The sequence below is a fragment of the Pleurodeles waltl genome, chromosome 12 (genome assembly GCF_031143425.1).
Source record: "Pleurodeles waltl isolate 20211129_DDA chromosome 12, aPleWal1.hap1.20221129, whole genome shotgun sequence".
Classification (NCBI taxonomy): domain Eukaryota; kingdom Metazoa; phylum Chordata; class Amphibia; order Caudata; family Salamandridae; genus Pleurodeles; species Pleurodeles waltl.
Window position 1 is genome coordinate 91,493,458 of NC_090451.1, and position 27,337 is coordinate 91,520,794.

A 27,337-nucleotide genomic window follows, 5' to 3' on the forward strand; every position below is an offset into this window, starting at 1 on the left:
CTTGCTCCGCTGGCAGAGTTTGCAGAGTTACTGTCCACTTCGTGCTCCGCTTGGAGCACAGAGTTTGGAAAAACCTCCACCAACTACCACGTGGCATAGTTTTTCTCATGTGTGGCTCGCCAACGTTAAGTTGGTGAGACAAGTGAGAAAAAACGAGGGCTAGACTGCTTCCTGGCGAGATTTCTTAACACAGGGGGTCGCAGCAGGTTGCTGCCACTCACATTGAGAAAATTGCTGCTCGCATTGCGAAAGCTGGCACTCGAGTAGAAAATCTGTTCGAGCGGCAGGTAGAAGCAGGGCCCTCTGGCACACCGAGTGGTGCTGTTCACGCTGATTTTACAACGCAGGATAAGCTCCTGGTGCTACAGATCAGTGTGGGCAGCACAACGGACCGAAATTCTGCCACTTGCTGAAGTCCGCGGAATCTCACTGAGTTTTTAGTTGACTCTGCTGAATCCTACGGAGTTAAAACTCCACAAGTTCCGCCCACCCCTACTTAAATCCAGCATGCTTGGAATGAGACCTCGCATGCTTCATATAACAGGACCTCCAGCCCTGACCAAATGAAATGTTACGTCCACAAGGACGATGAAAGTGTCTTCGAAGGATACCATATTCATGGAGTAAATGCTAGTGCTGTTGTGTAAAGAATGTCTCCATGCTGGGTATAAACAAAGTACAGTAGCAGAGTACTGGGTATTTATGCAATCGTAACTATAAAATGTCCAACCTCTTGGCTCTTAGGTAATACACTAACATGTTTTATACTACTATAATGATTGATGCTCTTTTTATTGACTCCATGACATTAAATGCTGAGACACCCATGTTTGCACTGGAGACTTCCACCATAGGTTTGCACACAAAAATCTGAATGTGGTCCACTACTAGCAGAGTGATATGCTTGCATCAAAAAATAGGTTCTCAACTCGTGTAATGACAGATGCAGTCTCTGAGATTATATATTTTTTTAAGTTGCTGTAGGTGTATCTTTCACTAGTCTTTAACCTAGGGGCTGGAGTTTTTGATGCCCACATTTAGCAGGTTTGTCAGCATTGAGTAAAAACCTCCATGTTCTCTTTGATCAGGTAGAACATGTGTTGGGGAGCCTGAGGCTTTAATGTTTGCAATTATGTTTGTGATGTCAGTTTCTAAAATTTCTCTGAAGTTAAAGAGGGGCTCTGTCTTTGATGTGGTTTTGGCTGCTGGAGGCACAGTTCTTCATGGGTGGAATTCTGCTCTGTTTTGTGCCTTAATAAATCACTTTTTCTGTGATGAGTCCTTACATTTGTCTGTGTCATTCGTTTGATCCCTGGGAGGTGCCTTCCATATCTTTCAATTTAGCTACCATTTTAAATAGTTCCCTTGTACATGCGCTATGTCTATCAGCATTGTCAAAGATATTCTATTTGAAGACTTTCTGCCGTGAAACTACTTTAGTCTGTTGTGATCGTTTTTTTTTGTTCATGTTCTTGTTTTATGTGTCAAACTTCACCTACAAATTAATAACTTTGTTGTTTACCTAATTGTCTTGAGGTGGCTGAATTCATTGGGCTCGGACAACGCATGGGTCAATGGTGTGTGCTCCTCCCCACTGAGTGGGTGATGTGACAATGGTTTGTGGCAAAGGGCTATGTGCAGTGCTTAATTTGTAAATAAAAATGTGCCGGTGCCCAAAGCCGTCCTCTGAAACATGCAGCTGCTGCATTTAAATGTTCAAACAGGGAATACTGAGGCAGCGTAATGCTGAAGCCATCTCGGGCCTCTTCAATTCCTATAAAGCCACCCCCTGCCCCTTCAGCTCACTCTTGCAGCTTTCTGCTTTCTCCCATTGTACGCTTTTTTCGTTTTTCCCTTCCTCCGTCTTTTCCCTATGTGTCTTTTGCTCGCAGCAAATGCTTGAAGCAGAAGAATAAGCACCGGCCCTCAAAAATAAATGCCGGTGCTCAGCACCGGAAACAACAAGCACAAACTAAGCATTGGCTGTGTGATTATGTAATCTGATCATGAGAGATGATGGTAGAAAATGGAGAAAAAAGGAGAAAGACAAAGTAAATCCCCAAACTGGTCTTAAACTCTATGTTAGACTACTACTATATTAGTGAAAAATGTGAGCAACATTAATAGATAAGTGAGAGTGGTCATACATCAGCAGAAACAGGCAGGACCCCAGGCTACTGCAAAAACTGGAGTCCAGATCTTCATAAAACATAATCAACTATTTGGAAAATTGAACTGGGCCTAGTAGGCAAGTGGATGAATAGACGATATATTTGCCTCTTTGTAATCAAAAGGGTGCATATGTTAGGTTACTGTACGGTAGGCTCATCTTCTGTTCAAGAATATATTTCATGGGTCCAGAATCTGTCATTTTCACTGTGAATAATCTGAGTTAATCATCCCCAGATCATCAGTTGCAAACCAAGTAGGAAAGTTCTGCTTCAGAAAACACTATTTTTTCGAGAACAGTTTCCCATTTCACTTATGGACCAATAGGTCTAAGAATGACTTAGCAACATCACAGAATACAAAAGTTATACTTGTTCCCATAATTGCTTGAAAATTGCAACTTTTGCAGCAATTAATGTCACAAAAAGTGAACTTGCAGCCAACAATCCTCCATACATTTGCCATTGAGCATCAGGAGATTAGAGTTTGATTGGCCCTCCCCTTCAGGAATTGTGTTTTTGAACTGTTCACACACAGGTACCCCTTCTTCATGTAGCTAGGACTAGGTAATACAAGAGTGATCATGTAGGTGTTCTGTACCTTTGGGTTACCACACTGGATGTGAAGTTGGATATTGTCTTCATATGTTTCATTTTAACCTGACGCTGAGTTAAAACAAATTAGCCAGTTGTCTGAAATAAATAGGGGTGACAAAATGAATTACAGTGGAACATTTGTGATATCATTTTCATTGATGACGAGGAAGAGCCTGTTAGGATTTGACTACTATTAAATAAAGATAATTGTAGATACTTAAGGGATAGATACCTGCCTTATTTTCCAATAGCTTCAGCGGCAATGTGTAGCACACAGGTTCATCGCTACTAATAAGTTGAGGATGAATAAGAATTTGAACATGAATTTAAGATTACATTTATGCACATTTATAAGCTTTACATACTATTTTAGAGGGAAATGTTTTTTAACTATAGAAACTTTTAAAAGCAATTCATAACACAGCAATAGACCTGAAACCAAGTTGATATGTTAGATTTTTTAGAAACAAGTCTATCATTTTTTCTGTTTTTGGCTTTCGTACGATCATGATAAAAAGAAGCACAGTAATCCAAGGAGGCGGTCAGTTCATCAACACTAGCTGAAATTGTAGTCATGGTTCCTCTCCACTGCCTAAAACCGGTTTTGTCAGTTGTGAGGAATGTTATTAGCGTCACTTAACTTCTCCTGTTGATTGATAGCTTTTCTCTCCATGATTTTACCGATTAATAAATGAACTGAAATGGGTCTGACGTCTGCTGGATCTTTTCGGGTTTGCCAAAGGATTCCTGAGTAGGGGACTGATAATTGCAAATTTTAAGGGATTTGGCACTACTTCTTGTATTAATGAGGTGTTGGCAATTTTAATATACCCATTGTCTGTGCAATGTTACCAGTATTGTTGCTGAGGAACAAGTGTCAATAACATATTACCAACACTTTAGGGTTACTGGCAGCTTTAAACTTGTGCTTAAATCTGAGAAATATGAGGAGAGCTTTGGATCGTAGATGGAAGAAAAGGTTCACTAACAGTAGTGTCCTGGATATCCAACCTATATTATCATATCTTGAGGATATTATGTTCAAAGACTAAGATCACATTATTGCAATAGCGATCTGTGGTCATGTGGACCATTTTCATTGGTTCCGGTACAGTGACAACTATGACAACGTGGAAAATTTCTCAAGTTTGATTTGATCCTTGATTCACTTGGGCTGCATTGTGCTCTTTCTTTGTCGTCTGTGCTGCTCTCGAGTATCCCCTGATATGTTTTTGCACCTCTTCATGTTATAAAAAATGGATGAGAACTAAATCAGAGAGTGGTCCATGTAAAATATGGTCTCAATTTTGCTTCAGAGGTGATGATGCCGCAGGTGAAGTCAATTTCCACACAGTAGGGCAACTCAGTAGCCCCCCAAAAACTGGGTACACACAAATTCATTCACTAAATGATTCCTGAAGGAGTAGTTACATCGTAAATCATTCAGGTAATTAGTAACACTTCTATTCAATCAATATGACAGGTCCACATTTGCTAGGACACTTGGGGGGTCATTCTGACCCCGGCGGTCTAAGACCGCCGGGGCCAGGGTCGGCGGGAGCACCGCCGACAGGCCGGCGGTGCCCCGCAGGGCATTCTGACCGCAGCGCTTCGGCCGCGGTCAGAAGAGGCAAACCGGCGGTCTCCCGCCGGTTTGCCGCTGCCCTTTGAATCCCCCATGGGGGCGCAGCTTGCTGCGCCGCCATGGGGGATTCTGACACCCCCTACCGCCATCCTGTTCCTGGCGGTTCGCCCGCCAGGAACAGGATGGCGGTAGGGGGTGCCGCGGGGCCCCTGGGGGCCCCTGCCGTGCCCATGCCAATGGCATGGGCACGGCAGGGGCCCCCGTAAGAGGGTCCCCCAAAGTATTTCAGTGTCTGCTAAGCAGACACTGAAATACGCGACGGGTGCAAACTGCACCCGTCGCACCCCTGCAACTCCGCCGGCTCAATTCTGAGCCGGCGTCCTCGTTGCAGGGGCATTTCCTCTGGGCCGGCGGGCGCTCTTTTGGAGAGCGCCCGCCGGCCCAGAGGAAATGTCTAAATGGCCGCCGCGGTCTTTTGACCGCGGTGCGGTCATTCAGCGGCGGTAGCTTGGCGGGCGGCTCCCGCCGCCCGCCAACATTAGAATCAGGCCCTTGGTTCTCCGACTGGAATCTGATTTGGGAATGCAGCCAAGCTTCTGTGTTTGTGGGTATTCCCTCACTGTCAATGCAGGCCACATCTTGGGAAGGCCCACTTTCCACCCCCTGACTGGGATTTATGGCTGCTAAGATATCCACACTCATCACGGAGATCTCCATCCACATAAAAAGGCTTACATCTGCTAGGAATCCCTGTGTGACTTCCTGGCAGCTGTTAGAAAGCTAAATTAGGTTTTAAACTTGAAATATGATTTTATGATGCTGCAGCTTTAATCTTTGCCTATGCATTTTGTTTTGTTGCATTTCTGTTCTGTAAGCTGTCTAGCCCTGTTGACTGCTGGCCAGGCAACACATCTAGTCCTATGTCTACTAAATTTGTGTAAGCTCATACAGCATTCAGAAACCCCTTGTGGGAGGAAGCTACGCCATAGAAGACACTACATAAATACATTTATAGGAAAAAGCTTAGGTTAAATTTGCATGCAAAACCGTGCATAAATATCCCATCTTGGTACTGATTGAATAATTCTCATTCAACGCGCTGAAAATTATATCTCACTACACAGACAAACTTTGCATATGAGAAGGTACATTTAAAATGGGAAACTTTGCAAACTTCAAGAATTGTACAACACTGGGAACTTTGGAAAGCCTTGCTGGCATAACAACTTTTGGACACCCCCCAATGGATTGACCTCCTCTTGTTCTCCTGTATTAGCAAAACAGAGGTCTGTAATTACACAGCAGACGAGATGATGTGATTAAATTGTTGTGCCCTGAGGGGCACAGGTGGTCGTGAATGTTTCCTTTTCTCTGTGGATTTACATTGCTGCCTTTTCTGAGTTTCTGAACTTGAAGCTGTGCCTTAAACATTCAAAGCTGAAATTATCGAAAAACTATAATTGACTGACTGCGTTTAACTTTGGATATAAAATTTGAAAAGAAAAAAAAGTACATTATGTAAAGACTTAAAAATAGAACACAATTGTCATTTGCTAATGTGAAGAGGAGCCATCAAAGTAACACTAGCTTTCTATCAATGGGTTAACCATACAGCCCATGCATGATGCGCTGCACTTGTTCATGTTTTTTCTTAGAATTCTGGGATTCGTAGTCTTGTTTATTCAATTAGAATACAGGACTACAAGTCCCGGAATTTAAATTAAAAACCTGGGCCGGAGCAGCACATCACACTTGTACCTGGGAATTTGTCAGCCATGACAATAACAGGAATAAATCCCGCCGGGTTTCCAGGAGGAGTGGAGTTAAACATTGAAAAGAAAATCTAGGACCTGATTCACAAAGGTAAGTTACACCTTTTAGTAAGTTGTTTGACCAGCAGATCTCAGGTGGAACACTCTGGCACAGACCTCTTTAATGAAGACAACTAGTTTTGATGCACCAGCCATTTTGAAAAAGACTAACATGGTGAATCTCATCTATTAATACCAGTATCCTTTCCAAATTCACATTTTGAATACCTCAGAAAGAACCGTTTAATTGGAGATCTTACTAAACTTAGTTCATTATTTGGGAGCCCCACAAAAAGATACATGTGGGCTGGGACTTGTTTTTTATCAGCTGACTTTGACCCAGCACAAAATAGACCATGGCAGAAAATGGGGAAAAGATGAAGATGGAGATTAAGGAAACAGTGACAGAGAAAGAAGGGATGATCGAGCATTGGTAAAGACAGTGGGGGTCATTACAAGTTTGGCGGACGGAAAAGGCCATCCACCAAACTCCCACGGTCAGGTTGCTGTCAGTACAGCCACCTTCCCGCGAGCCCCGTTAGGAGTTCCCCGCTGGGTCAACGGGCGGAAACGGTGTTTCAATCCGCTGGCCCAGCGGGGAACAGATTACAACATTGATACCGGCTCATAATTGAGCCGGCCGCAATGTTGCGTTGCGTAGAGTGCACCAGCACCCGTTGCGCAGTTCACAATGCAGACTGTGAATTGAGCGACGGGGCTGGCCATAGGGGCCCCTGCACCCTGTCTCTGCCATCCTTTACATGGCAGTGCTACCGCCATGTAAAAGCTGGCAGAGAGGGGGGTTGTAATCCCCAGGGCGGCAGTGCATGCAGTGCCGCCTTGGCGGATTAGGACCGCCAGCACCGCCAGCTCCTTCTTTGGAGAGAAACTGGCGGTGCTGACCATGGCGCAACCGCCACAGTAATAATGTGGCGGCCAGACCGCCGCCAAAGCAATCGGACCACTGCTTTGGCAGCAGTCAGACTACCACTGCAACCCTGGCGGTCTAAAGAATGCCAGGTTCGCAATTAGGCCCAATATGTCTGGTGATTCTTGCTGGCCTTTTGACTTTCTCAATGTTTGTTTGTTATGCTTTTTCCAAGCTTTATTGCTGGGAAAGCTGCAGGTCCCACAACAGTCTAAAATAAAAAAAAGAGACTCTTGCAAAAGGTACAAATATTTTTTTATTACAAAGAGCAAATGTGCCATAGCAATTCGTGGCACTAACAAGAACTACTTTGTGGATGTCTTTCTTTTTAAAAGACACCGTGAAGTTAGCCGATGGTCTGGCCTGTTATCTGATACTGTATGCCGTAGTGGGTGCAAGAAAAACTGAACGCTTCAATAATAGACACATGGATACAAAGGGCTAGCTGAAAGGCCCTGAAGTAAATATATTATTGCATATCATTTTAGTAAAATCAAACGGTTTTGGCTAACGCCAGACCTGTAAGAACCTTGCAAGAGTGAGATACAGACACGGGTGGTATCGGGTGTTGAGGCGAGATCAAGTCTGGGATCCATTGGTATTCAGCAATCCCAGCTTTCAGCAGCACTGGTGCAACACTTTGGACCTCTGCACTTATATTTAAACATATATTTCTAATAATCGAACGGATCTTGCTGCAGGTGAGGCAGCCCGTCATTTCCTCATGTCCCAGTGGGTGCATTACCGCACGTGGGATGATCATTGGTCCAGAACGGATGTGATCTGTTGCAGACGCACTTCCCTTTTCCCTCCTCAGAGGATAGAGCAGAATGTGTGTTTATTTGCTCATCACACACGTCATCGCCCTATGTGAGTTTCCCTTGCGGTGCTGTGGGACAACATTCTGTCGCTTGTACTGGTTTCATGTAACACGTGAACAACAGCGCACAACTTCCCACGGAGACTCAGATCTTCTGTGGCATTCCGCCCACCCTGAGCTGTGCTCCGCCGGTTCTTTTTTGGGTATCACTCCATGAAATGCTGAACACAGTTCCAGGACTTCTCGAGCAGTCTCCACAATTACTGTGATATTGAATCATTCTCCAAATGCTAAATTAGAGCTCCGGAGAGAAGGTTAGGTTAAAAACCTGACAGCAAACGTAAGTCAGTGCTTGGTTCTGCGTTGCTTCCTGTAGGGGGCGCCATCCAATTAAAATAAAAGGCAGTTTTTTGCCCTGTCCTTTTCCACTAATATTACCCTAGTAAACCGGTCACTAACTGCCTGTTTTGCTGATAATGATGTGTGGTTGAGTTTTCAGGGCTATTGTAATTTTATTCACTGGATTTTCTCCCCACTACACAATTGATCAAAACACAAAGTTTAAAGGGCCAAAGTTTTTCTTCAGAACTCGTCACCAGTGCTGCCAAGTACCAGAACCAGGGTTGCTGAATATCAAGGACTGGTTTTGATTCCACCTCAAGCCTCTTTCTTCCACCACCACCAAAAACTTCTGGTCTCTTTATCGCGCTTGTTCTTAGTACTTCTTATACCTGCTTTCTCCATTTGTAACTGATGTCCTCACTTTTTTCTTTCTTTCTCCCTTTCTTGCTCTGGGTGAAAGTTTAATGATGAAAAGTACGTGCCAGTGCTCACCACCTGCAGCCAGCCCCGGCACAAATTAAGAACTAGGGTTCCCAGTGGAGTTTGAGCCAGTGTCCCACAGACACAGCTTTTATTAGTACATGATCACATTCTCAGCCATAAAACACCAATATGCCCCACACCCGACAGCAATTATCTTTACATCCAGTAATCTCAAAATGTACTTAATATTGAGACAGCGGAATGTAAACATGGAACTTGCAACCAAAAATGTTAGGGCTGAAGTTGAATAGCAAATTAGCTCTTGCAAAAATTAGGGTCTTCTGATCTTAATTATTAGCTGAGATTACTACATTGAACATTTTGACACTACAGTTTTGCTCGTCATTATTTTGGTTTCAGACTTATAATTCAGTGCCCCGTGATTCACAGGGGATCCCCATCGGCAGGGTGTAGAGCATCATTCTGTCTTTGCATGTCTGCTGATGCCTTCATGACAACTGCTCCAGATCAAACAGGCCCAAGTTTAATCTTTGTGCGTGAGGCATAGTGAAGATTGACAACAGACCCCAACACATGTTTTCAGTGTACCTAGATAGTTTCTGCTAGATGAGGGAGGGATGGAAAAAAGAAACAGAAAGAAAGGGAGAAGAAAAGGGATTAAGAGACAGAGAAAGAAAGAGAATTCGAGGGTGATGCAAAGAAAAAATAGAGCTATTGTGGAAGAGAAAAACAGATACAGAGATAGAGAGATATGTACACATTGAGAGAAACAGAGAGAGCGCGAGAAAAATAAAAATAAAAAATAATGAAAAAAAAGAGCAAAAAAAAGGAAAACGCAAGAAAGACATAAATAAAGATACAGGGAAAGAGCTAAGAGGCGAGAGACAGAGCAAGGAAGGGAGAGAAATGGAAATATGAGAGAGAAAGGTTGAGAGAAAAACAATGTGAAATCTAGAGAAGGAAAGTGAGCAAAAGAAAAAAAAAAAGATGAAATAGAGAAATCGAAATAAAAAGAAAAGGAGAAAGATTTAGAGATAATAAGCAAGTGAGAAATAGAAAGCGAAAAGCGACACAAGGAGAAAGATTTAAGGAAACACAGAGTGAGAGAGAGAGGGGCATTGTGAGAAAGAAAGAAGGAGCAAGATGGAGAGAAAATCGAGTGGGAGTAAGGAAGAAAGCAAGAGAGTGAGATAGAAAAAGACAGGCAGGGAAGAGTGAGCGAGAAAGAGAGAGGAAACAGAGCAAAGAAAGAGGGAGGCTGCCAGAGCAGATGTGGATTCTACTGCTCACTGGTCAGAGACATGCGTAGGAGCTGCAGGGAGCTGTTGCGCAGACAAGCCCTGTATTTACAAGGCAATGACTGTGAATTACAAGGGGTGAGTAGGAAGTGGTTCTTTAGATGTCTGAGGTTTGGCTGCTTCGGGCATGTGGTCTGGGAGTTCTGGGCTGGTCGGAACAGTGTGATTCACTGCAGTGGAGTGTGGTCTCTACCTGTCCCCCTAGCAATGCTGACGTTTGTGTTGGGTACATCTGATGCATAGCTCTGGTGGCCAGAAGCCTTGCTCTTAGTGAGAAGAAACTACAAAGGATAAACACCAACTCGTAATGACAGCAAAGAACATGCGGCCAAGTGACTAAGGGAAAGATTTATCAAGATGTTTTTCAAACCTCAGTCACCCCTGAAAGTAATTTCAGTCTGGAAGTATTGATTGACTTACTAAGGGGTTTTCATGGCTTGAGAGAGCCTTTAGTCTGATTTCCAGACTTATGGAAGCCCTACTGCTCTTTATGCTTCTACGTGGTATTTCTACAGTTTTCAAGATTCCTGATCAAATTGGGCTCTACGTTTTAGCTGTCAAACAAGAAGATGTGTATTCTAATCGCAGATTCGTCACTTAACCAAATTGTGTGATTCTTGACACATTGCTTTACTGCCCATTGTCTGTAAGAACTAGAAAATTACAAAACTGTGATTGCCAAGTGACCTCCAATTATCTTCATCACTTTATAACATGGGATGTGACATAGGTCCAGGAGGACCAGATGCATAGAAATCTTAAGGCCAACTACTACGTAAATACATTTTTGTTTACATTATTTGTACATAATTGTCTGTTGTATATACATAATATTCCTTGGGGTCTATTTCAGGTTGTGCCGTAGACCCCACTGTACTGGACTGGTTTGAACACTCCTGTATATATTAAAGTTGGCATTTGCCACCGTGAAGATAAACAAATCATGTGTTCACTCATGTCCAAAGCTTGTTGCACGTTCAAAAGAATGTTCATTGGGCCTAAGCATTCCAGTCTCAGACAAGATCCCTGACCTGGCTGAACTGCATTACAAGATTAAGTAATTTTCAGGAAATTCCAGCAGTGTGTTCTGCTTGGTTTAACATGTTTCGACATTATTTCCTTAATTTAAGCCTTCCGTTGGCATTCATCCAGAGACCTGTCTCCAGTTGGGTAAAGATGGCATTTGTGTGGCTGACAGCTCCAGTGCCTTTTCAAGCCTTGGCGTTTCTGCTTCGGAGAGTCTACGTGATTAGTCCTCACTTGATTCTAGGGACAGTGGGCAATTGGTTGAGAGAAGTTTATATGGAAGTCCAATTTCTTTGTTTTTCAAGGAAACATAATAAAGCCACACTCTGATTTCTATAATTTTATAGTTCGAAATTCTGATGGCTAACTAGTCCTTAAGTTTATGGCCAAAGCAGATAAAGTAAATACTAGACACTCACTGAGGGCCTCTGTTGGTGTTGTGTGCTGGATTCCCATACACACATCAAAAGATTACATAAAATTTGGCAGAGGAGTGGACAAATGAGAGTTTTAGGTTGCTTTAAATGTCTTCACCATAGCCTTACATGGCAAAAACCAGTGCAGATGAGAGTATGGGCCTGGTTTAGGGTTTTGCAGATGGGTTACTTCGTCTCTAATGTGACGGCTATCCCATCCACCGTATTACAAGTGCATTATATCCAATGGCACTTGTAATATGGCAAACGGAATGTCTTTCATGTCTGTGACAGAGTAACCCATCCGCTGAACTTTATATCAGGCCCTTTGTATAGATAGATTAACTCTGTGTACCTCTTTGACTATTCGGCTTCAACTTTGTGCCCTATGTTCGTATTGGTTGAAGTATTGCAAATTCCATGCAGCAAAAGCAACTGTGCACATGGAGTCTAGCAAAATGGATGTGTTTCAATCTGAATTGCAAGCACTGCCCCCTGAAAGTGGACCACTGCCACAGTTTCAATTTCCAGCCTTTTTCCCACAATTCTCTCATCTTTATGGGTACAGGGTCATATATCTCATAAGTTATAACACACTGAAGTAATATTACATCCATGACATCTACCTCAGTACTGCTTCAGAGGGTAAGTCTTGGTAAGCAGAAGCTGAGAAGAATAGATATACACTTACCATATGTGACATCCAACCACTGCAGGAATACTTGAGTTAAAAACCCAATCGTATTGATAATCACTACCATATTGGTAAAATTGTGCCTTCGGTATGAAGATACAAAATCTGGAACATTCGGATGAAGACCACACCAACTTTCCACTAGTGCTTTCATTCTGTGAGGTGCAACATGGTGGCCAACTGTGGGAGGTGTATGTCCCTACTTCATACTTCAGGCTGTATGATCTCCTTTGAGTAAGTTGTGCCTTGACCAAGATCGCACCCATTGCATCTTAGATTAGAGGGGAACGCTGATATTTATTTTAATAAACAAAATACATTAACAGTCGCCTGTTTACTGTTGTCCTAGATGTGGATGAATGCAGCACCATCCCCAATGTGTGTGATGGAGGAGAGTGCACCAACACTGCAGGAAGCTATGTGTGCACCTGCCCCCGGGGGTTCAGCACGAGTCAAGATGGATCACGCTGTATCGGTAAGAGGCTGTAGATGGGCCTACCATGCCTGTGCTCTTCCTTTTATTAGTGATTACCTTAACACAGATGTTCCTTTTCTCCCTGTGTGTATTCTGTGGTATTGGGGTTTAATTGGAAGTTAATTTTCCTTTGGTCCTATATTGTTATTCCTTAATACCAGAATGTATCAAGGAACAACATACATTTTTTGTGGAACTGTAAAGCATCCATTGATTTAAAAGGTATGGTCAATTTGTTGTCTTTAATTTGATTTCCACCCTTTTCAATTTGTATGCATTCACTTTTATTCATGCATTTATCGCTCATTTATAACTTTGTCTGTTTTTTTTTGGTTTTATTCTATTGTGTGCGCTTATGTTCTTAGTGCATGTGTGTTCTCTGTGAGGAAAACTGCTTATCCCCAATTTTAAACACTCACCACATTCCACCCACTTCATCTTCATCTTGGCTTTTCAAGCTTATCAATCCCCTCCCCCCCCCCCATTTCAATTCCCAGATCAAAAACAGGGGGAGACCATAGTATTGTTGCACTTATCCTGTCACCGTTTTCCCTCCTCATCCTGCTTTACTGCTCTTCCGGCATGGTGAGGGAGGAGCCGACATGCTGAATGAGACACAGGTGTATCAGTGCAGTGGCAGGAGGCAAGAGCACTAGCGAATGTAGCAGAGAACAGCTAGTGAGCATGCGCACTGCAGAGCATGAAACAATGTTACTTGGACATGGATATCTAATAGTTAGTCTAACAATGTCTAGGTGTCCAGGCAGGTGTGAGCTCCAGCAGGAAGTGGAAGTGTACTGTGGCATTCACAAGGGCACTTTCAGTTCGCACACAAGCAGCGAGCAGAGGAAAAGTGTTGTAAAACTATACCAGAGAGGTAGAGTTAAAACCACTGGTTCCAATGTACATCAGCACATTATAGTTTCTAACTGTAGTGACATTAAAAGATCTAAAATTACAGGAGCCTAACATATAAAGTAACAGTCCTGCTAGGTTATTCTGTACATCTGAGAGTGCAGTATCTATATTTATTGGAACACACATATTGCAATCTGAAATTGCTGAATTTATGTTTTCATGGTGCAGATTTGCAGTTGTATTTTGTTTTGTTAATTAAAAAACCTTTGTTTCTTTAACAAATCCATTCATGACCAGAAGTCTTTAGGCAGTTTGAGGGCTACATAGAAACAATGCATGAATACATGAAAATAATTGATGAAATAATACTGGGAAAGCCAAGTTTTAAGTGATTTATCAAATACCAAACAAACACAAACGTCTGTTTTCCTAAAATCCAAACAGTGGACCCGTACCACATTTTGTTTAAATGACAAATCTGGCCAATGTATATATTTTATTTTCAGTCACTTAGTATGGAACATATTTTTGTTAAAAAGTTAAAAAAAATATGTAGTTAAAAAGTGGAGCCTATGTACTTATGGATGTTCAGAGCTCACTTTACAATTAAAAGAAACTTAACATAGATATCTGCCCAATTTTAGAGGGTGAGTGGGTCGCAAATACCATAATAGAATGGAACGCAGACCTTACAGATTATGTTTGAAACTCCTTTCCAAGTCCTTCGAAGTTGTTCCACTGATTCCACTTCTTGAAGATGGTGTAATGTGGTTGGTGATGGTAGAATGTCCCCACACTCCCATGTGGAAGTCAGGGGTGAAAGCTGGGTCTAAGAGCCTCAAGGTGTGTGTCAGTACTGTACATATACCTGCTGAGTTAGATTAGATCATTTGGTTTCTTTTACTGAATTTCTTGTAGGCTTCCATTAAAAAACATTTTCAGCCATAAGTACAAGTACATCACTGTTCTCATTATGGTACACCAAACCACCTGTGATATTTTTTATTCATATATGCAACTTTCTGCATTACATTGAACATCTCGACTGCTGGCGAAGCGACTGTCTGAGGATCAGTGTAGGAAGTTGGCTCTGTATGCACTATTTCAAAGTAAGGAATAGTATGCACAGAGTCCAAGGGTTCCCCTTAGAGGTAAGATAGTGGCAAAAAGAGATAATACTAATGCTCTATTTTGTGGTAGTGTGGTCGAGCAGTAGGCTTATCAAAGGAGTAGTGTTAAGCATTTGTTGTACATACACACAGGCAATAAATGAGGAACACACACTCAGGGACAAATCCAGGCCAATAGGTTTTGTTATAGAAAAATATCTTTTCTTAGTTTATTTTAAGAACCACAGGTTCAAATTCTACATGTAATATCTCATTTGAAAGGTATTGCAGGTAAGTACTTTAGGAACTTTGAATAATTACAGTAGCATATATACTTTTCACATAAAACACATTTAGCTGTTTTAAAAGTGGACACTGCAATTTTCACAGTTCCTGGGGGAGGTAAAGTATTGTTAGTTCTTGCAGGTAAGTAAACCACCTACGGGGTTCAAATTGGGGTCCAAGATAGCCCACCGTTGGGGGTTCAGAGCAACCCCAAAGTCACCACACCAGCAGCTCAGGGCCGGTCAGGTGCAGAGTTCAAAGTGGTGCCCAAAACGCATAGGCTTCAATGGAGAGAAGGGGGTGCCCCGGTTCCAGTCTGCCAGCAGGTAAGTACCCGCGTCTTCGGAGGGCAGACCAGGGGGGTTTTGTAGGGCACCGGGGGGGACACAAGCTCACACAAAAAAGTACACCCTCAGCGGCACTGGGGCGGCCGGGTGCAGTGTGCAAACACGCGTCGGGTTTCCAATGTAAATCAATGGGAGACCAAGGGGTCTCTTCAGCGATGCAGGCAGGCAAGGGGGGGGGCTCCTCGGGGCAGCCACCACCTGGGCAAGGGAGAGGGCCTCCTGGGGGTCACTCCTACACTGAAGTTCCGATCCTTCAGGTGCTGGGGGCTGCGGGTGCAGGCTCTTTTCCAGCCGTCGGGATTTTAGAGTCAGGCAGTCGCGGTCAGGGGGAGCCTCGGGATTCCCTCTGCAGGCGTCGCTGTGGGGGCTCAGGGGGGACAACTTTGGTTACTCACAGTCTCGGAGTCGCCGGAGGGTCCTACCTGAGGTGTTGGTTCTCCACCAGTCGAGTCGGGGTCGCCGGGTGCAGTATTGCAAGTCTCACGCTTCTTGTGGGGATTTGCAGGGGTCTTTAAATCTGCTCCTCTGTAACAAAGTTGCAGTCTTTTTGGAGCAGGGCCGCTGTCCTCGGGAGTTTCTTGTCTTTCTTGAAGCAGGGCAGTCCTCTGAGGATTCAGAGGTTGCTGGTCCTGGGGAAGCGTCGCCGGAGCAGGTTTCTTTAGAAGGCAGGAGACAGGCCGGTAGGTCTGGGGCCAAAGCAGTTGGTGTCTTCTTTTCTTCTTCTGCAGGGGACTTTCAGCTCAGCAGTCCTCTTCTTCTTGTCGTTGCAGGAATATAAATTCTTAGGTTCAGGGGAGCCCTTAAATACTAAATTTAAGGGCGTGTTTAGGTCTGGGGGGTTAGTAGCCAATGGCTACTAGCCCTGAGGGTGGGTACACCCTCTTTATGCCTCCTCCCAAGGGGAGGGTGTAAGGAAATGCCTCCTTGGCATGGTTACCCCCTGACTTTTTGCCTTTGCTGATGCTATGTTTTGAATTGAAAGTGTGCTGAGGCCTGCTAACCAGGCCCCAGCACCAGTGTTCTTTCCCTAACCTGTACTTTTGTATCCACAATTGGCACACCCTGGCATCCAGATAAGTCCCTTGTAAATGGTACCTCTGGTGCCAAGGGCCCTGATGCCAAGGAAGGTCTCTAAGGGCTGCAGCATGTCTTATGCCACCCGGGAGACCCCTCACTCAGCACAGACACACTGCTTGACAGCTTGTGTGTGCTGGTGAGAACAAAACAAGTAAGTCGACATGGCACTCCCCTCAGGGTGCCATGCCAGCCTCTCACTGCCTATGCAGGTATAGATAAGTCACCCCTCTAGCAGGCCTTACAGCCCTAAGGCAGGGTGCACTATACCATAGGTGAGGGCACCAGTGCATGAGCACTGTGCCCCTACAGTGTCTAAACAAAACCTTAGACATTGTAAGTGCAGGGTAGCCATAAGAGTATATGGTCTGGGAGTCTGTTTTACACGAACTCCACAGCACCATAATGGCTACACTGAAAACTGGGAAGTTTGGCATCAAACTTCTGAGCACAATAAATGCACACTGATGCCAGTGTACATTTTATTGTAAAATACACCCCAGAGGGCACCTTAGAGGTGCCCCCTGAAACCTTAACCGACTATCTGTGTAGGCTGACTGGTTCCAGCAGCCTGCCACAACCGAAACATGTTGCTGGCCCCATGGGGAGAGTGCCTTTGTCACTCTGAGGCCAGTAACAAAGCCTGCACTGGGTGGAGATGCTAACACCTCCCCCAGGCAGGAGCTGTCACACCTGGCGGTGAGCCTCAAAGGCTCACCCCTTTGTGCCAGCACCGCAGGACACTCCAGCTAGTGGAGTTGCCCGCCCCCTCCGGCCACGGCCCCCACTTTTGGCGGCAAGGCCGGAGAAAATAATGAGAATGACAAGGAGGAGTCACTGGCCAGTCAGGACAGCCCCTAAGGTGTCCTGAGCTGAAGTGACTCTAACTTTTAGAAATCCTCCATCTTGCAGATGGAGGATTCCCCAATAGGATTAGGGATGTGACCCCCTCCCCTTGGGAGGAGGCACAGAGAGGGTGTGCCCACCCTCAGGGCTAGTAGCCATTGGCTACTAACCCCCCAGACCTAAACACGCCCTTAAATTTAGTATTTAAGGGCTCCCCTGAACCTAAGAATTTAGATTCCTGAAACTACAAGAAGAAGAGGACTGCTGAGCTGAAAAACCCCTGCAGAGGAAGAACAGAAGACACCAACTGCTTTGGCCCCAGACTTACCGGCCTGTCTCCTGCCTTCCAAAGAAACCTGCTCCAGCAATGCTTTCCAAGGGACCAGCGACCTCTGAATCCTCTGAGGACTGCCCTGCTTCAAGAAAGACAAGAAACTCCCGAGGACAGCGGCACTGCTCCAAAAGAACTGCAACTTTGTTTCAAGGAGCAGATTTAAAGACCCCTGCAACTCCCCGCAAGAAGCGTGAGACTTGCAACACTGCACCCGGCGACCCCGACTCGACTGGTGGAGAACCAACACCTCATGGAGGACCCTCCGGCGACTCCGAGTCCGTGAGTAACCAAAGTTGTCCCCCCCTGAGCCCCCACAGCGACGCCTGTAGAGGGAATCCCGAGGCTCCCCCTGACAGCGACTGCCTGAACTCCATTTCCCGACGGCTGGAAAAGACCCTGCACCCGCAGCCCCCAGCACCTAAAGGAACGGAACTCCTGTGCAGGAGTGACCCCCAGGAGGCCCTCTCCCTTGTCCAGGTGGTGGCTACCCCGAGGAGCCCCCCCTTGCCTGCCTGCAACGCTGAAGAGATCCTTTGATCTCTCATTGAAAACCATTGAAAACCTGACGCGTGTTTGCACACTGCACCCGGCCGCCCCCGCGCTGCTGAGGGTGTACTTTTTGTGCTGACTTGTGTCCCCCCCGGTGCCCTACAAAACCCCCCTGTCTGCCCTCCGAAGACGCGGGTACTTACCTGCTGGCAGACTGGAACCGGGGCACCCCCTTCTCTCCATTGAAGCCTATGTGTTTTGGGCACCTCTTTGACCTCTGCACCTGACCGTCCCTGAGCTGCTGGTGTGGTAACTTTGGGGTTGCTCTGAACCCCCAACGGTGGGCTACCTTCGACCAAAAACTGAAACCTGTAAGTGACTTACTTACCTGTGAAACCTAACAATACTTTACCTCCCCCAGGAACTGTGAAAATTGCACTGTGTCCACTTTTAAAACAGTTTATTGTGTTTTATGTAAAAAGTATACATGCTAATGTAATGATTCAAAGTTCCTAAAGTACTTACCTGCAATACCTTTCAAATGAGATATTACATGTAGAATTTGAACCTGTGGTTCTTAAAATAAACTAAGAAAATATATTTTTCTATAACAAAACCTATTGGCTGGATTTGTCTCTGAGTGTGTGTTCCTCATTTATTGCCTGTGTGTATGTACAACAAATGCTTAACACTACTCCTTGGATAAGCCTACTGCTCGACCACACTACCACAAAATAGAACATTGGTATTATCTCTTTTTGCCACTATCTTACCTCTAAGGGGAACCCTTGGACTCTGTGCATACTATTCCTTACTTTGAAATAGTGCATACAGAGCCAACTTCCTACAGAGGGGGTCACAATCCTATCCCTATTGGGGGAATCCTCCATCTGCAAGATGGAGGATTTCTAAAAGTTAGAGTCACTTCAGCTCAGGACACCTTAGGGGCTGTCCTGACTGGCCAGTGACTCCTCCTTGTTATTCTCATTATTTCCTCTGGCCTTGCCGCCAAAAGTGGGGCCGTGGCCGGAGGGGGCAGGCAATTCCACTAGCTGGAGTGCCCTGCGGTGCTGGAACAAAGGGGGTGAGCCTTTGAGGCTCACCGCCAGGTGTTACAGCTCCTGCCTGGGGGAGGTGTTAGCACCTCCACCCAGTGCAGGCTTTGTTACTGGCCTCAGAGTGACAAAGGCACTCTCCCCATGGGGCCAGCAACATGTCTCGAGTGTGGCAGGCTGCTAGAACCAGTCAGCCTACACAGGTAGTTGGTTAAGGTTTCAGGGGGCACCTCTAAGGTGCCCTCTGGGGTGTATTTTACAATAAAATGTACACTGGCATCAGTGTGCATTTATTGTGCTGAGAAGTTTGATACCAAACTTCCCAGTTTTCAGTGTAGCCATTATGGTGCTGTGGAGTTCGTGTTTGACAGACTCCCAGACCATATACTCTTATGGCTACCCTGCACTTACAATGTCTAAGGTTTTGCTTAGACACTGTAGGGGCACAGTGCTCATGCACTGGTGCCCTCACCTATGGTATAGTGCACCCTGCCTTAGGGCTGTAAGGCCTGCTAGAGGGGTGACTTATCTATACTGCATAGGCAGTGTGAGGTTGGCATGGCACCCTGAGGGGAGTGCCATGTCGACTTACTCGTTTTGTTCTCACCAGCACACACAAGCTGGCAAGCAGTGTGTCTGTGCTGAGTGAGGGGTCCCCAGGGTGGCATAAGCTATGCTGCAGCCCTTAGAGACCTTCCCTGGCATCAGGGCCCTTGGTACCAGGGGTACCAGTTACAAGGGACTTACCTGGATGCCAGGGTGTGCCAATTGTGTAAAACAAAAGTACAGGTTAGGGAAAGAACACTGGTGCTGGGGCCTGGTTAGCAGGCCTCAGCACACTTTCAATTCGAAACATAGCATCAGTAAAGGCAAAAAGTCAGGGGGTAACCATGCCAAGGAGGCATTTCCTTACAATCAGGCATTCATTCCTAAAGGCACTTACTCAGGCTTTGAACTGGTCTACACGTGTAAATATGGGCACAGCCATTGTGCTCAACTGCGTCATGGCCACATGGCTCCATGAGCATAGTGGTCCCACAGTGAGACAAATTCTAAATGTCATTACAATGCAGATGATGTATTTAGTGGAGGATGTTAAATAATCCATGGTCAACAAAAGTGGGCACTTGTGTCTACTATATGCAAGCAGTGGCATAATTAAGCATTTAGTTAAGTGAGTTATAAATGACTCAACTTTTAATCATACTGTAGCATGTTCCAATACTTCAAAAGTCAAACTGTGGCCTCTCCTCTCCCTTTAGTTATATAGAATGCTGTATTTTGATTTGCTGTGCGACTGTTGCCGAGAATGTAAAGAGCTAAAGAAAACACAGATGTAACTAAATACATATTTACTGGATAACAGAATAGGTATGGGATTTATGGCATACCTGCTTGCTTTGCAGCGTAGTTACTTTCCAGAAGAAAACCATGTGAACCATTTATACAAACACAACATTTTCACCAAAAATAATATGAATGTTGGCTAACTCTCTAGGCAGCGTCTGTGGACCCCAAATGGTCTCTCCTTGACTGGAAATCTCACTTCATTGTTCAGAGATGTCCTACTTGAGATCTTCTTAAACATTTCTTTTTGACCAAGGAATAGAGAGACCAGGCATATCCCTAACACCTCTGACTCTATTTAGGTTTTAATGCATTTGTTAAACAACTTGACAAAGACAAACTAATTCTAATCGGACATGTTACTCCCATATATACATTTTGCACAGGTGCACTCTGCTGATTGGCCTATACAGCAATGAAAACATTTTCTATGAGCTAAGTAGATGACGAGCAACTGAACACCATGGGTCATCAGGCTCCCACCCGAACTGACAGTTGTAGATGGAAATTTTCCAGCAAGTGTTCCTATATTTTGCAGTGTTTCTGCGGTTATCTGCAGTGAAGAATGTTTCACTGACCAAAAAAATCTATTTCTATTGCATGCTTTGATTCATGGAAGCTTCTCATGGGTCCCTATTTTATCTAAGCTTAGAAACTAAGTGGGCTCTAAAAACACAAACGATTAAAAACTGAGAATATTTGGTGTGGGACTGACTACTCATTTAGTTATGATTTATGATTCATGTTCTTAATTCAAATGAAAAAGCATTGAAAATTCATATGTTGCAAGTGCAAGTTTTATCCTTCTCAAATATATTTTGTGTTATTTCTGTGAAGTGATTTACTTCCATAAGTTTGTGAATGTAGTATTTTTATGATTGGTTCTTTCTATGTTTGGGAACGTTCAAGCTTTATAAGATTGTCACATAAAAGAAAATATGATAAATTCATTTCTGCAGATCAACGCATTGGCACTTGTTTCTCTGCTTTGATTGGTGGACGATGCGCCGGAGAGCTACCTGGCCAGTTTACCAAAACGCACTGCTGTTGTGACTCTGGGCGCTGTTGGGCTATCGGACAAATTCCTGAAATGTGTCCAGTTCGTGGATCTGGTAAGTTTGTAATCTCAGTCAAATCCTAGAGGTATGAGATGTAAAATGTATCTCCTATCATTTAGTGAATATTCAGCAGACATCATGTGGGCACAGCCATGAGTGGCAAATCAATGCCAATATATGCCAAAGAAAACAGCTCAGTAATGAATATCAATAAACAAGGTGGTACAAGAGTAGTTAACAGGAGGAATTAAGATTTAGTGCATTAGACATCAAAAGTGGTTAACTAAACTACCTGTCTGCATCGCATGTTTCAGCTGCACAGGGTGAAAGACTCAAACAAACCACAGAATCAATGAGACTTTGAATGGTAGTATGAAAACTACACCCCAGATGGAGTAAAGCGCATTGAGCTTCTACTGTGCGCTTCCATATAAATCAGTGTCAAATGTGAGTGCCCAACTCGAAGAATGTCGCAGAATGCAGAAAAAGCAGAAACATGCAATACATGTTTATGCATGTTAGTCCCCGACTTTTGCACACATAGATCAATCGTGTACTAAAATAATGTGACCAATTGTGATTTGTAGTGAGGTGTTTCTGTGCCTGAAAGTATGGTATTGCTCTAAATGAGAACCTAGATTTATCTCTTAGCACCTTCTCCTAGGATAACATTAAAGAGGCGTTAGCCAGTTTCTGCTAAGGAATATCTTTTTGTGTAAATCATCATATAATGATAATATATCATAATAGCTCCAGTCACCCATTATGTAAGTTTTGTGTGTAATTTTCCATTCATGGTCACAATATCTTAACACCATAAGCCATGAACATTTTTGATTTCCACATGCACACTGCTCAAATATATCTTAAATCGAAGCAGGCAGTTTCACAACTACCATTATTAGGAGTTGCTCTCAGAAATCAAAACAACTGAAATAGTTGAGGCTATGGTGGTCATTCTGACCCTGGCGGTCTTTGACCGCCAGGGCGGAGGACCGCGGGAGCACCGCCGACAGGCCGGCGGTGCTCCAATGGGGATTCCGACCGCGGCGGTAAAGCCGCGGTCGGACCGGCACCACTGGCGGGGTCCCGCCAGTGTACCGCGGCCCCATTGAATCCTCCGCGGCGGCGCAGCTTGCTGCACCGCCGCGGGGATTCCGACCCCCCCTACCGCCATCCAGATCCCGGCGGTCGGACCGCCGAGATCCGGATGGCGGTAGGGGGGGTCGCGGGGCCCCTGGGGGCCCCTGCAGTGCCCATGCCACTGGCATGGGCATTGCAGGGGCCCCCGTAAGAGGGCCCCTACATGTATTTCACTGTCTGCTGCGCAGACAGTGAAATACGCGACGGGTGCAACTGCACCCGTCGCACAGCTTCCACTCCGCCGGCTCGATTCCGAGCCGGCTTCATCGTGGAAGCCTCTTTCCCGCTGGGCTGGCTGGCGGTCTGAAGGCGACCGCCCGCCAGCCCAGCGGGAAAGTCAGAATTACCGCCGCGGTCTTTCGACCGCGGAACGGTAACCTGACGGCGGGACTTTGGCGGGCGGCCTCCGCCGCCCGCCAAGGTCAGAATGAGGGCCTTTGTCTTCTGTTCATTAGGCATGTATACAGTGTTGTAAATATTTTACAGTGATATCTCATTAGAAACAAAACATAAAAAAATAAATCAGGAGCCCAAGAAATGTTGCTTGAAGCTTTATTTCTAATGGGTTTTCTTGCATAAAATAGGGTGCATTTTGCCAAAAACAACAAAATGGAGCTGCACTATGTTGGGAGAGTCATACCCAGGGCATAATAAGTGTCAGGATATTGGTGAGAAAGCTGAGAGCGGGGAAAAAACTTAAGTCAACACAAAATTCGGAGCAGAAGGAAAACTCCGTGAATTGTGCCAGGAAGTATACATAACTTTGGGTTTGAAAGTTGGTTGTCAAAAATGTGATGGTAATGAAGTGCATCTTTTTATTTCCAGATGAGTATCGCAGACTTTGCATTGAGGGGCTGCCTCTAGGACCCGCTTTGCCTGGGACCTATCCAGGCTTTGGCCCTGGGGGTGCTGGACCCGGTGGCTTTGGACCTGGAGGTACCGGACCCAATGGTTTTGGACCTGGAGTCTTTGGGCCTGGAGGAGGGATTTCGGGACTCCCCGGGATGGGACCTGGAAGCTCCAGCATTGGTATGATTTGAGTTTGGAACGCTGCATACAGGTTATGGTCTGGTGCATCAATAGGACAGTTTGAAAGATAGTCACATACTTTAGTTCTGCCCTACAAATCCGTCCTCATGGTTTAAATGAAATTGTTAGAAAAATACCTACCTATTATTCATAGAGGGCTTGCGTAAGCCTTCTTCATCAATAGCGAGTTCAAGTGTAGTTCAACATTTTGCTCTGCCCACCCCAGCATGAGAGCATTTTGCCTGATGACATTGCCCAGCTACTTGAAAAAGAGGATTCAATTAATTCTTGTTAATTTTATTGCACATGCTTGCAAAAACAACAAATAAAGGGAACAAGATGACATTCCACAAAGTCAGACCAATTGGCTTTAGTCAATGCATATTTCAGTGATAGTCTTACAAAGAGAGACACAAGTCTGCTGCCCATATGGATCAGGTTTCACACAAAGGGTCTTGGGAAATAGGTCGCTAGAGTCAATGAGACATTTTTCCCTTATATACCTCCATGTGAACGTGCCTTTCAGTGACACTGAGGCCCTCATTACGGCGGAGGAGACAACCATATTATGACCATGGCGGCGTTCCGACCGGAACACAGCTAAGTCACCGCCAGTCCCGCCAGTGCATATGGGCTGCTGTGGCCGGCGGTAGGCATCTATAGGCCATTGGGGAGCATTTTTCCGCCGACCATATTATGAGGTTGCACACTGCCAAGATTCCCCCTGCAGTTGCCCCACCACAAAAACCCTGGTGGTAACGTACCCCAGGACAGGGAAGCTCATTCCTGTCCCACCAGACCGCACCCCCACACATACACAAACCCTTTCCCACGGACACACATGCCTGCATCACACACGCACTCACCCCAAACATACACATTACACAAACACTCTCCCCCATTACAGTCAGACCACATACCTGGCAGGAGTCACCCAGCGGCCCACGTCATGGAGGAAGACAGGAAGGGGGCAGATAAAGGCGTTGATGGCAACCGCGTACCAGACCGTCACCGCTGGAGTATGGCGTCAAGGGCCCCAGTCCCCCATAGGCAGCAAAGGGACTCCATTGTTCATTGCATGGCGGTGAAAACTGCCAATGGTTCACCGCCGTGCAGTGGCCACCGTGCAGAAATGTGGCTCGTAATATAGTGGGCAGAGAATTCACGTTGTGGCGGTGCTGGTAGTGGGATCGCCTCTTTCTCGCTGGGCTGTGTGACCCACGTAATACGACAGTCAGGAAACCGCCATCACTGGTGGTATTTCGGTGGCCGCCAACGTGGCGGTCTTGCTCCAATACCACCAAAGTCTTAATGAGGGTCTGAGTCTCTTTTATTACGACAGTATAAATTGTTTCAGAAAGATATTTTAATTAGCAGAACTGATATCCTTCAGACAAAATCAGGTGATACAGAGTTTGATTTTAATCCACATTCATGAAGGTTGTGCATCTTTGTCACAGTAATCATTCATTGACATGCAATGAAATGCACATGAACCTGTGGAAAATGGTTTAGCAAATTCACTCAGCAGCCCACAAAGTTTTCATATTTTTTTTTTTAATTGATGGCTAATTTGATAGAATGGATTGTGTGAAATGTGCTAGACCCTAATCCTGAACATATTTTGCAATAACATGCAATTTAATGACTGTATTATTATATTGATTAATGTGCTATAATTAGATCTACATTTACATATTCATATCACTAAAAATTCAAACAGATGTTGTCGCTATAGCATGGCATTTCATGGTCGCACTCTTCCATCTAGCAATCAAAGTGCAGCAATCGCTCCTTCAAATTTCTGCATTAAGTGAGAACTCAAAGCATTCGGATGAGGCTGATAAAACATGTTTTGAACTGCCTCATTATGTTTTGCAAATTGTAGTTTCCAGATGATCTCTGAGATCTTCTTTGATTTTACATAAAGAAAGCTACTGAGGTGGCACAGAATGTGTCAGCACTAGACCTCTGGGCTGATGGGAATGCCTAAGGAATTCGATTTTTGCTGCAGTGGCTGGTCAAATTTGCTTAGTGGCATACTTAAATTCCACATTATTAACCTTCACTGCATAGTGGAAGGGAGCTTGTGTTTTTCCACTCAGCGATGATGACGTTCAGCGACATTCCACATGCCCATAAATGGTTTGGTCTATGCAAGACTACTTTATAACTGGAAATGGCTTCAATGCAAGATGGGCATTCTCCCCCTTCACTGTTGCATAATTAGTTGGTAGATCCCATAGTGGGAGGGTGCACCAAGGGACCAATAGTGGAACACTGGGAGCATGTTTACACCTTTAATAGCTGCTCCACATGTATTGGGTGCATAGACAGAGACAGAGCTGTGATTACACAGATAATCCAATACTTCTTATTAAAACTAAAATTGTTTAAAACATGGTTTTCTCAGTTTTGGAAGCACTCAGAAGCCTCCTTGTGTGGGCATCCTCAGCTTTGAATCTCTTGATGGAGCCTCTTGAGACCAGTAATGCTTTGATTGGAAAGTAATGTGTTTTCATTGTTCCCTAATTGCAGGTACCGCTACACTCAATCAAACTGGGGATATCTGCAAGTTGTTCACAAATCTTTGTCAGAATGGGCGCTGCATCCCTACTCCCTCCAGCTACAGATGTGAGTGTAACATGGGATACAAACAGGATAACCGTTTGGAATGCATTGGTAAGTGTGAAACCTTTCCCAGTTAAGCACCTGGTGCAGCTAAAGTATGGATGTTTGATTTTGTTGTAAAGGATCTCATGAAAGTCAAAATTTATAGATGAAAATTTGTTTCTGTTTCATCTTTTTTGCATCACTTGTATGCACAATTATTTACTGTGCTGTTGTCTATAACTGTAGAATAAAGGACAGAAATTCTCTATATGAATAGTTTAGTGTACATGTTTTTCCCACCACCTTTGTTTAGCAAATTGCTTATCGTGAATCCTAATTGAATACTTTCCTAATGCTCAAGCCTTATCCTATGACTTTTAATCTATGAGGTATTGGGGAAATTATATCTAAGATATATGTAAAGAAATGGCTCCCTGTTGCAGTTACCCCCCACTTTTTGCCTGATACTGATGCTGACTTGACTGAGAAGTGTGCTGGGACCCTGCTAACCAGGCCCCAGCACCAGTGTTCCTTCACCTAAAATGTACCATTGTATCCACAATTGGCACACCCTGGCATTCAGATAAGTCCCTTGTAACTGGTACTTCTAGTACCAAGGGCCCTGATGCCAAGGAAGGTCTCTAAGGGCTGCAGCATGTCTTATGCCACCCTAGAGACCCCTCACTCAGCACAGACACACTGCTTACAAGCCTGTGTGTGCTAGTGAGAACAAAATGAGTAAGTCGACATGGCACTCCCCTCAGGGTGCCATGCCAGCCTCTCACTGCCTATGCAGTATAGGTAAGACACCCCTCTAGCAGGCCTTACAGCCCTAAGGCAGGGTGCACTATACCATAGGTGAGGGTACCAGTGCATGAGCACTGTGCCCCTACAGTGTCTAAACAAAACCTTAGACATTGTAAGTGCAGGGTAGCCATAAGAGTATATGGTCTGGGAGTTTGTCAAACACGAACTCCACAGCACCATAATGGCTACACTGAAAACTGGGAAGTTTGGTATCAAACTTCTCAGCATAATAAATGCACACTGATGCCAGTGTACATTTTATTGTAAAATACACCACAGAGGGCACCTTAGAGGTGCCCCCTGAAACTTAACCAACTAGCTGTGTAGGCTGACTGGTTC

At 44.8% G+C, this 27,337-nt stretch overlaps 1 protein-coding gene across 1 annotated transcript in view; it reads left to right on the top strand.

The window, feature by feature from the left end:
• Positions 1 to 27,337, top strand: part of LOC138267693 (fibrillin-2-like) — a 367,800-nt gene that overhangs the window by 147,236 nt on the left and 193,227 nt on the right. The window contains exons 8-11 of the mRNA XM_069216842.1: positions 12,479 to 12,604; positions 21,308 to 21,460; positions 23,375 to 23,578; positions 26,117 to 26,260. Coding sequence (XP_069072943.1) covers positions 12,479 to 12,604; positions 21,308 to 21,460; positions 23,375 to 23,578; positions 26,117 to 26,260 — 627 coding nt within the window. The remainder of the gene's footprint in view (positions 1 to 12,478; positions 12,605 to 21,307; positions 21,461 to 23,374; positions 23,579 to 26,116; positions 26,261 to 27,337) is intronic.